This window comes from Sinocyclocheilus grahami, unplaced genomic scaffold (assembly GCF_001515645.1).
Source record: "Sinocyclocheilus grahami isolate Dianchi unplaced genomic scaffold, SAMN03320097.WGS_v1.1 scaffold357.1, whole genome shotgun sequence".
NCBI lineage: Eukaryota > Metazoa > Chordata > Actinopteri > Cypriniformes > Cyprinidae > Sinocyclocheilus > Sinocyclocheilus grahami.
This window is the reverse complement of record NW_015505536.1, coordinates 468,729-479,859: the sequence shown is the minus strand read 5'-3', so window position 1 is coordinate 479,859 and position 11,131 is coordinate 468,729. Positions and strand designations below refer to the sequence as shown.

Sequence of the window (11,131 nt, the reverse complement as noted above, 5' to 3'; positions counted from 1 at the left end):
GTCAACGTCTCGCTGCGTATCTCCCCGACGATGTGGTAGCGTGCAAATCAGATAAACAGGGCGTGACAAGCCCACAATGTATCTCTGGAGATAAGCGTGCGACGCACAAAACAACCGGTCCTTCCTTTAAAGTGGAAATCTGAAAATAAGAGAGATTTCGTCGGAGAGAAGCCGGGAAGAGACAGCAATCAATTACCGCAGCCTACATGGCAGGGAGCTATGATCTTAATCGGAGAAGAATAGCTGGGTGGGATTGTGGGTCGTGTGTGAGAACACCTCCGGGGCAGCGCAGACACGAGGAGGGGCGTCATCAATAATAGTGCAGGTAAGCAGGACTCAGGCAAGGTCAGGACAAACATGTTTCCCCATGAGCAGACAAACTGCCACACGCACACAGAAATAGCTCACGGCGTAACCTCAGTCCGATTCCGGCATTCCGTCTCAGGCCCAGATTCACCCGCGACGCTCCATCCAGGCACCCGGAAGGGTTGATTTTGTCAGTGACTCTAGTGGTGAGCTAATCGAGAGATATACTGTATATATATATTTTATTTTTTATGAAATATTATATTTGCACAGTATTGGTCACCCTGCAATTTAGATATCGGACACAGACCCATATCGGTCGGTCCACCACTAGAGACATTCAAGGCTTCTGATCCACTGGTGGATTTCAAACAGAATTATCTGGCTCATTGTTTCGCAATGTGTCAATTCTTCTTGCAAATGTGTGTAAATCCCCCTCATTAGTTGATTGAGAAGGCACTGTCTGTGCTATCTAGCAGGATCCCTTCTGGATGGGGTGACACAATGCTTTCGGGGCCGTGGGCCCCTGCTGAAAAAGCTGTTTACAGGCCTGTCACCGCGATCCCTTTTGTTTCCTGTCAACGTCTCGCTGCGCATGTCCCCGACGATGTGGTAGCGCGCAAATCAGATAAACAGGGCGTGACAAGCCCACAATGTATCTCTGGAGATAAGCGCGCGACGCACAAAACAACCGGTCCTTCCTTTAAAGTGGAAATCTGAAAATAAGAGAGATTTCGTCGGATAGAAACCGGGAAGAGACAGCAATCAATTACCGCAGCCTACATGGCAGGGAGCTATGATCTTAATCGGAGAAGAATAGCTGGGTGGGTCGTGTGTGAGAACACCTCCGGGGCAGCGCAGACACGAGGAGGGGCGTCATCAATAATAGTGCAGGTAAGCAGGACTCAGGCAAGGTCAGGACAAACATGTTTCCCCATGAGCAGACAAACTGCCGCACGCACACAGAAATAGCTCACGGCGTAACCTCAGTCCGATTCCGGCATTCCGTCTCAGGCCCAGATTCACCCGCGACGCTCCATCCAGGCACCCGGAAGGGTCTTTTAAGATGCGGTCTGGGGTTGTGTTTGATAATCTGCTCCCTGAGAGACAGTCCTTCATCTATCAAACCCCATGCACGTCCTCCAGGATAGACAAACAAGACACAGAGAGAGCGGCCAATCTCTTGCCCTTTTTCTGACTCAGTCCGTCTGATTTTTTCCCTCCGTTTCCTTTCTCTTGTGCGTAATCGCTGAGCCGTTCACTCCTCGCCTTCTTCTACGTACGTGGAGGGGAACCAGCCCACCTGTGGATGAGACAGAACAGAAGGAATGAGTGATTAGAGGAGAAGGTTGCGGGGGGTATTACAGAGGATTTGCATCACTTCATTGCCTGGATAACCTTGAGGATGCGCCTGCTGCAAGAGGAGGGGAGGAGGGTCGGCGCTGGATTGTTTAAGCGCTTCCTGATTTTAGCAAATGGCTGCAATATAACAAAGAGTGAAAAATTTAAGGGGGTCTGAATACTTTCCGTACCCACTGTATATATATATATATAAACTAAAACTGTGTTACATTTTTACTAATAATTGTAAAGATATAATTAAATAATATTACTTGCTAAAAGCAATATTATTAATAATAATACAGTGAAATTTATGTTTATTTAAATCTATCTAATAATCTAATACTTTTTTCAATATTTTTAAATTATTACAAATTTAAACTTATTATTATTTTATTTTTCTACTTTTTAATTATGAAAATGTTAAAACTATTATTATGATTTTATTTATTATGATTTTATTATTTAATTATTATTAAAATGTTAAAATTATTATTAAAATATTATTATTATTATATCAATTTAAAAATATATATTTTCAGTGAATGATTCCTTAATAAAAATGTGTGTGTTTTTTTCCTCAAAAGAAAAAATGGGGTGGGGGGAGGGGAAGTACACCTAAAATTATTCCAAGACTATCGCAGGTCATTTTGCAAATTCAACAAAATCTGTTAGTAAGCTGGATAAAATATATTGGCACAATAGCATAATGTATCATATAAAAAATTTGCAAAAACAATGTAGATTGAAACAAAAATGTACATTTTGTAGATCAAACCAAACATTTACATTTTGCAAGGCATAAAAATAGATGTACAAGATCAACTAATGGGTCCATTCTTTTTATTGAGCCCTGCATTTGATATTCAAAATACTATTACTATGTGAAGCTGGAATTTGGACCAATTAGATTTTACTGTAGGCTGGACTGTCCATCGCTAGGCAACAAAAATAGAAACCAAGCATCCATCAAAACATAATTTCAAACACCACTCTTGACAATCACAGCTGGTTAGGACAAAACGCAGATTAACAAGGGAGAGATGTGATTTATTGGTTGACGTTTTATCGTGTCACACCTCGCTCACGCGCACGAAGGCAACACATGAATACAAAAGCTACAAAGGCAGTTCTGTCCATTTCAGGAGTCAGGGGAACCGTACAAAACACTGATCACAAAATCTATTACTGGCATCCATAAAACAGCCCTGAACGTTTTATTCACTAAATTACACTTACAGCCTCCCTGATGAAACCATTATAAGACGGCTCAAGAGGCTCAAAAAACATTTGACAGTTCGATGCGCTTTAAGTAAAAATAAGCTTTTGGGCTCAGTATGAAATAATGCCGCTTAATTCGATAGCGATGCCACATTTTCAGTTTTCTGTCATTCTTAACAGGATGTCTGTCTTCTCAGATCAGAGAAGAGAAGCATGATATGAACAGACAGTATAAACAGACAGTACTTTCACATTTATTTACAGTAAGCACCGGAAGCACTTTATATTTTAAAATAGACATTATACATTATATTGTTTTTATATATTTAAAAACATTAAATAATTTAAATATACCTCCACTAAATATTAAATCTACCGAACTAATATTGTAAAGCAAATTATATTTAGCAATTCACAAGATGCAATGCGTTCCCTCTGACTTTCTGTTTCCAATGTGACAAATGAATTGGAAGTAAAAACATCCATAATTTTTAACATAGATTACCATTAAAAGATTTGAGGTTGGTAAGATTTTTGATATTTTTTCAAAGTAGTCTCTTATGCTTTAATCATTTATTTGATATTTGTTCAAAAATACAGTAAAAATTGTAATATTGTTAAATATTATTACAATTTAAATTTTCTATTTTGATATCTTTTATAATGTAATTTATTCCTGTGATACAAAGCTGAATTTTCAGCAACATTACTCCAGTCTTCAGAGTCATATGATCATTCAGAAATCATTCTAATATGCTGATTGCTGCTCAAGCAACATTTCTTGTTATTATGCATGTTGAAAAGAGTTATGCTGCTTAGCATTTTTGCGGAAACTGGATAGATGATAACTAGCTTGAGCACATTAATAAATAGAAAGTTTCAAAGAACAGCATTTATTTGAAATAAAAATATTTTGTGAAATTATCAAATGTAATGTCGATTTAATCAATTTAACGCATCCTTGCTGAATAAAAGCATTAATTTCTTTAAAAAAAAAATCTGTAGCGTATTACCTAACATATAAGAAGTTTTTTTTTATTTTGTTTATAGATTTTTTTTAATTTAACAAAATTTACTTTAAAATGCAAAAAAAGCATTTTTTTTCCATTACGATAATGTGATACGACACGATCAACTAAACATGCCATAAGATGAAACTGTCACAAATTCGTAAAACACTGTTTGAAACATCTATCATTGTGTAATATGCGTCACATACTATTTATGCAGTATATAATATGCAGTATGCAGTAAGCTAGTATGCATCTACAAACACACTCACCCGTCCATTGACTTCACCCCTCCACCAGCCATTGGCTCCAGTTTTGCTGTAGATCTTCACCACATCGCCCTCCTGCAGAGACAGTTCCCGCGTGTCCCGAGAGCTGAAGTCGTAGCGGGCGATCGCCACACCCATCACCTTAGGAGTGAACACTGTAGAGACAAGAAAAAATGAGTGAAGCAAACATCACAGGACAAAAACGAAGATGAGAATCAGACAAAATTAACCAGACAAACAAAGAGAGGGTGGATGCATGGAGTCAGGCTGTACAGTCTCCCTAAGGACTCTTGTAATCACCGCACTCCTTCATGTGTTTGCCTGCCTTAGCACATCCACTCTAAATAAATGATTCTCGTGAATCTGGGACGGGTCCAATCACAGCTGAAGTGGCTGTTTTGATTATGTCTTGAGATGTGTCAACAGCATAATCCACTGGGTTAATTACATTTCAGACGACTTTTCCCTCAAAAACACATCATGTTCCTTCTAGCAGCTCACTGACGTTTTGTTGGACCCGCTTGGCGGTTCTTTCTAAATGCGGTGGGCCGAGGGAAATACGTGGTGGCGGATTCAAATGAGCCTTTGTTTTATCGGACTTCAGAGGCTCGGAGGACTTTGCGAATGGCAGCCAGAGAAGCTAGGCCTCCCGCCAGACGTGTGTTGATGAGATCCGTCTCGGTGCCAGGACGCTTTCTCTTCAGCTGTTTTAAAGTGAGCAAGACTTGTACAGACAGAGAACTGGCTGCCAGTTAGCTGCCGTCATGCTCAAAGTGAGAAGTTTGTAAAGGAGGGAGAGAGAGATGTCACAAAGTTAGCCCGACTCCTTCCTTTTCAGCACGGCTCCCCTGACAAAAACCGCCGTAATGTCAGATCTAATAAGCTAACTGCCTGGAATGAGATAATGATGAGTCATATTGTCAGACAGTCAGAGTCGTACGGCTGACAAAGGACATATGGTGCATTCGGCTATGCGTTAGAGAAGATGATAGCGGCTATGAGATGATCTATAAACAGACACGCACAATGAGATGGGAGGCGGGGTTAAATGCAGGGGGTGGCGTGTAAACATGGAAGCCTCAGATCTCCTGCGACCTTGACAAAACGACACCAATGGAGAAAGAAAACGTGTACCTGTACCTGACCAGAATGGGGCAGTAGAGGGGGGGACAAAGCTGTAGCCGGTGGGAGTTAGAAAAGACAGCCCGCAGAGCAGCGGGGCTGAGGTGGGCGGAGGCATGGGCGTGGTGGGGCGAGGCGGAGTGAGGTAAGGGTGGGGCAAGGGTAAAGAGAAGAAAAGCAAAAGAAAAAGCATGTTTAAGTCAAACGCAACATTTGCAAGCAAACAGAGCAGATTGTAAACAAATGCTAACTTCTTGCATCGACACTTGCCCTTGCCTTGTTCAGACTGTCCGTCCAAATCTGATCATATTTAACAAAGTTTGAGCGTAAAGCTGCACGATTAATTGTTAAAAGATCGCAATCTTGATTCGAACAACCACACGATCTTATTTCAAAATACAAACATTCAAAGAATTACTTGAATGAAGGTGTATAGTTTATATATATATAAAAAAAAAGGAAATCAGCATTTCAAAAAAGAAAATTGATGCTTTAAATAAAGATTGTATTGATTACGCTGTTGCACCAGTAGGTGGAGACAAGTGACTGTTAAAAAATGCATTTGTCATTAAATCATTCGTCCAGTAATGAAGCAAGTGAAGTCTTTGTGAGGGAGTCATTGAATTATTCATTCAAGAGATTTGTTCAAAAATGCCGATTCATCCAGTCATGAAACAAGTGAAGTGTTTCTGACCGAGTCATTGAATCTTTCATTCAATCTTTTTTTTAACAGTGCATTCAAATGAATTATATATATTTTTTAAATAGACTGCAGCGATTAACATTTTGTCAGACCCTCTAGTAAATTATTAGTAAGTTATTTTGTTCTGTTGTCTATTCGGAATTGTGGGAGATTCCGATTTCAAGATTCTGATTTCGAGATCAAGATTTCTCTATTTTAAACAAAAAAAATAACATGAAACTTCTTTGAATATTGAGACTGATGGACACAGCAGAGAATAAAGCAGCACCAAGGTACACACAAATCTGTTCTAAACAGTTGCAATACACAATATGGGCATTCAATTATTTAAATCAGATCCCAATCGGAAACAGAAATAATCAGATTTGGACTGACTGTGAATATCTTCTACATTTGTGCCGTTACCTAATAAGGCATTGCAGTTCAGCGCAGTGGCTACATATATTCATGCTGTAAGACAACATCTGTATTGCTATGATGTTGTTGTTGTTTTTTTTGGCGTAGACATACCAACACAACATAATTTCCATAGAAACCAATGCAGATATTTCCGAAAACGAAAGAGTACCACAAATCGGATCTAATCAGTTTCGATACACAGTGTGGATATTTAATTATTTTGATCAGATTCCAATCGGATACAGAAATATACAGATCTGGAATGACATTGTGAAAACAGCCTAAGAGATTCCCACCAGTAGAATACAAATGTCAGCTCTGGAATATGTTTATATTTATGTCCCGTTCCACCGAGAACTATCGGTAAGGTTTGTGTTTACTAAAACTCCAGGAGCGTCTGTGCTTGACTGTGGCAGTGAAGCGAGTTCCCCGCGCCATCTGATGCTCCATCTGACCGGCTCGGCCCAGAGCATCATGGACCCCCAGTGTGTCAGGAACACAATATGTTTGAAGGCAGTGTAACTAACAACACGTCAATGAACATTGAACAATCTGATTAGGAGTGTGCATGGAGCGTCAGGCTTAACCGTTGTTTTAGCATGTGTTCCTGGCCTACTTTTTAAAAGGTTCCACATTTTGAGCATAATGACTAAAAATAATACCTCTAGATCAATTTTCATTTAATAAAAATAGTGCTAAAATAACAATAATTTCAGAGGTGGAGCTTCATCCACAGTAAGACATAAAAACATATTAAGAATATAAATTGGGTCAATTTTAAATTCATGATTGATTTTCCTCTTCCTGTAACTTCTCATTCTTTATTTTCCCTCTGACTCGTCTGTTCATTCTCTAGCAAGCAGTTCAACTCTGACTGGGTTCAGAAGCATCTCATGTCTTTCTTAAACATCTGTTCAAATTTTTGAAGGGACAACCCAAGCTGAGGCTAACCGAGCTCATGAATTTATGCAGGAGCACATGCTGTGTGTCTTCAAAAGGCCTTGTCTCTGACCACTACCCAACCTGTGATGTCCAAGCCGCTAACGGGCACTTGAGATTCCACCCACGTCACTCCAGGAGAACCAAACACCCATCCGCCCACTATTCTGCAAACTCTGCCAGGCTCAAACCTCCTGTCTTCATCACGTCGTTATCCATAACGTAAATATTCAGGGTTATGGATTTGCCGTCCAACCCGTGTGCCTCGCTTCACATTCGATGGAATATAAGTAGAAACGCATCAGAGCTGACAGCATCTCCAGCGCTTCCTGGATATAAATAAATATGAGGAAGGAAGGGGCAACCATCAAGCAATTTGTTCTCCCTTCACCTGCGAATTAAAGCCACGATTATTTCTGTGTCCAACAAAAACATTGGAGGTCACACTGTACAGACTGCTTCCGTTCTGCAATGCTGAATTTTTTCTCTTGCCGTACGCTGCCTACGCAGGTTCATGTTTACACTTAGAGTAGATGCCCCTGATGCTCTGTATGTGGCGTTCCCCGTCTGCTAGCGTGGTTTAAAGGTCTCGTGCAGAGGTTTACATGAAAGACTTGTGTGCCTCTGGCAGTCGTCTCAAAAACAATTGCATGTAATTTGCATTTATTGGCACATAAGCAGACGCTGAGATGTAAAAAATTAAAAGAAGCTATGCTGCATGGAAATGGACCTTGGAGGTAAAAGGAGGGAAAACAGCAGCAATGCATGCTGGGGGATCCATTCTTTGGTCAGAGTTGCTTTGTTAAAGCAGTGAAGTGTTTGAGTGACGTCCCCCCCCCCCTTCTCAATCTGCCGACATTTCCCAATTGTGACGAGACCCTCGCTGTGACATATGGAGCTACAATATAATCTCATTTAAGCACTGATTGCAATGCGCCATAAACTCTCAGATCAGGCTGTAAGCACAGCTCAGTAGTTCAGGGTTTTACTAATAGCCCACGTTTGAGGTTTTTAACTCGTTCCTCTTCCATAACTGGAGAACAACAGAGATCTCTAAGGAGCTTTCATTATCACAAAGCCACGAACAGACAGAAGATGTCTAAAACTTCTTTGGCCAGAAACATAGTCAAGTGGAAGTATGCAAAAGCTGATGTAAATGTTTAGCTAATGCTGCAAGCATATAAATCCAGTTTTTAACTCAAAAATGAATCCTGCAGACTTTTCATTTGTGCTATATTTACATATACAATTTATAACTCACTAAAATATATTAAAATAATATAATATATTTTTTTCAGAGTGCATATACAGTATATCGGAGTGTGAATCTGCCTTTTGCCGAACTTTTTTTTTCTCCCTTTTCAAATCTAATCACATCGGAAAGGCAATTATTTTAAACAAAAATGAAGAAAATAATCAAAAAGTTGAAAAAGTATCGGGTAGGGTTAGGGTAGGTGTAGAGAGGGCTTATATTGTCCCAATAAGGTGGCATCCATTTAATAATTTGAATTAAAATTATAATTTACACTCAATATGTTATTATTACATACTGTTTTATAATGTACTACAATACTGAGGTGCAGATAATTGCCACTATTTGTAATAAGTAGTATAAATAGCAGAAAATACTGCTATTTTAGTGTAAATAGAATCTACAGCTATTTGCACTTAGTGTAAATAGCATCTATCGCTAAGAAAATATGCTATTTTGACTTAGTGTATATATTACTATTATAGCCGCTAACATATCATATATATCAAAGCTGAAATCAAGCATACTTAGAAGTATTTGTGCTATACTAGTTCATGTACAATTCATGAATTGTACCTTCTGGTTACGAAAAACGCTAAGAGACATCATATTGCTAAACATCAAGACACCTGAGAACACAAGTGAAGATTTTGTCTCAAATTCGCATCAAAGAGCTCAAAGACTTTCAATGAAGAAACTCTGCTACCATAGCAACAGCCCTGGTGACCATAGATACTGTCCATCACAACAATGTCACGTGTTTTGAACTATTGAACACAAAATCAAGAACATCATGAATCACTCAATACTCAAACTAAGATTAAACAAACACCCTGAGGCTTTTGTGATAAATATAACAAGCGCATGTTTTGTTATTTCTGAGTTGTTCGTGTGAATCTGCAACTAGGAATCTCTGTTTTTGTTAGCGCAGTACGTACTGTTGGCTCCATTCTCCGGCTCTCGGTAGGCGAACTGCAGCGTGGTATCAAGTGTCCTGAATCCTTCCCGCAGAGAGTGATGTTTGTAATACTCGATCAGCTCCTGCATTAAACACACACATACGCTCAACATGATGTCAGTTCGCATAAAAGGGGAAATATCTACAGCCATTAAAAGGGAAAATAAAAAATAAATATATGAACGGATTCAATATGACTCCAGCATTCGCAATCCAATAATGTTATTTAACTGGCATTTGTGAGATCGAATCTAAAAGCGCTTTCAAAAAGAAGCTGACAAAAGACATTTGATTTTTCTGCAGAATAGAGACATTAAGCAGCGTGATTTCCTAATGCCCTTTAGAAGGCAAACAGATGACAAAACAAAAGGGATCGTAGAAATGATACAAAGAGTTTCCAAACGTAATAAGCTGGTATAATGCAAGCATTTATCTTTATTGCGCCGACCTTAAAAACATATGAGCGTAACATTTACTTTTCACTCTATATGATAAAGACGTTTTAATAATATTCTGGCACAAAACATTAGCACTTACTAAAATGCTTCTGAACTTCCTGTTTTCTGCAATGTGGAAGAGTCCCTCCTTTGTTAAGATCTTGATGTGTTTCACGTCGTTGTTGTACCTGTGGGCCATGAATAAATGATGAGAGTAATTTTCTGGTGATCATTGCGATCGATGCTGCCTATCCCCTATGGGGAGCTGCCATAGTAATGCATGGGGCAAAGAGCTTTTCATGCAGGGAGAAGGGGTCGATAGTGAGGGGTGGGGCGTCTCCATTAGTCCTTGGATTAAAAGTTACGAGCTCACATTTTTTTTAGAGAGAAAGCACACAGGACCATCTAAAATCACTGAAAAAAAAAAGGCATCTCACAGGGCAGCTTTTGTCTTTCGGCCTTGCGCTTGAACACACACACCATAGTTGTTCACACAATAGAGTTGTTCTATTGTTGTTTGGGTTTTGTTGTTGTTGTTAATGATTAATATTGTTGTGGGTGGAATATTGCTCTTATGAAACGTTTTCTCAATTCACCCATACTACTTTTTACTAATTATTTGTTGTTTCTAAATTACATGGTAAAATAACCAAGTGTGCCGTTTTAACTCACTTGATGCTGATGGCATATTCGTTAAACTCTCGGCTTCTGTGACGGACCAGGTATGTGCTGCTCCTCCTGTTGAGCAGCGCTGCCTCTGCCTGCAGCCTCTCCATTGGGCCTGCGAACCTGAACGAAAGGTCAGAGGTAAAGACTTAATGGGCAATATATGAGGTTAATAGCTAACAGGGCAATTATAGTGCTGACCTGAAGTTGCACCCAAAATGTCACATGTATTTACATTTATATTTACTGTATTAGAGTAAAGAGAATGGGATTTTTCACATTAGAGCAATTTTTTATGGGGTAAATATTTGTCAAACGTTTGTGAAATTACAGTTTAAAATTTATAGCAAGATATTTGTATATTTGGTGAGATTCTCAGTTATATTGAATTATGTTTATATATTTAATTATATATATAATTATATTAATTAATTAATTATTGAAATGTAATGTATTTATATCATAATGAAATATCAGATTATTTTTAACATAAAAAATGATAAAGAGA

The 11,131-nt window shown here is 38.9% G+C and overlaps 1 protein-coding gene across 1 annotated transcript in view; it reads right to left on the bottom strand.

Annotated features, from left to right (window-relative positions):
* Positions 1–1,122: 1,122 nt before the first annotated feature.
* LOC107548910 (guanine nucleotide exchange factor VAV3) overlaps positions 1,123–11,131 on the bottom strand; it is a 41,976-nt gene continuing 31,967 nt past the window's right edge. The window contains exons 21-25 of the mRNA XM_016229776.1: positions 10,630–10,746; positions 10,058–10,145; positions 9,501–9,603; positions 4,151–4,302; positions 1,123–1,609 (exon numbers count right to left, since the gene is read on the bottom strand). Coding sequence (XP_016085262.1) covers positions 1,565–1,609; positions 4,151–4,302; positions 9,501–9,603; positions 10,058–10,145; positions 10,630–10,746 — 505 coding nt within the window. The 3' untranslated portion in view covers positions 1,123–1,564. The remainder of the gene's footprint in view (positions 1,610–4,150; positions 4,303–9,500; positions 9,604–10,057; positions 10,146–10,629; positions 10,747–11,131) is intronic.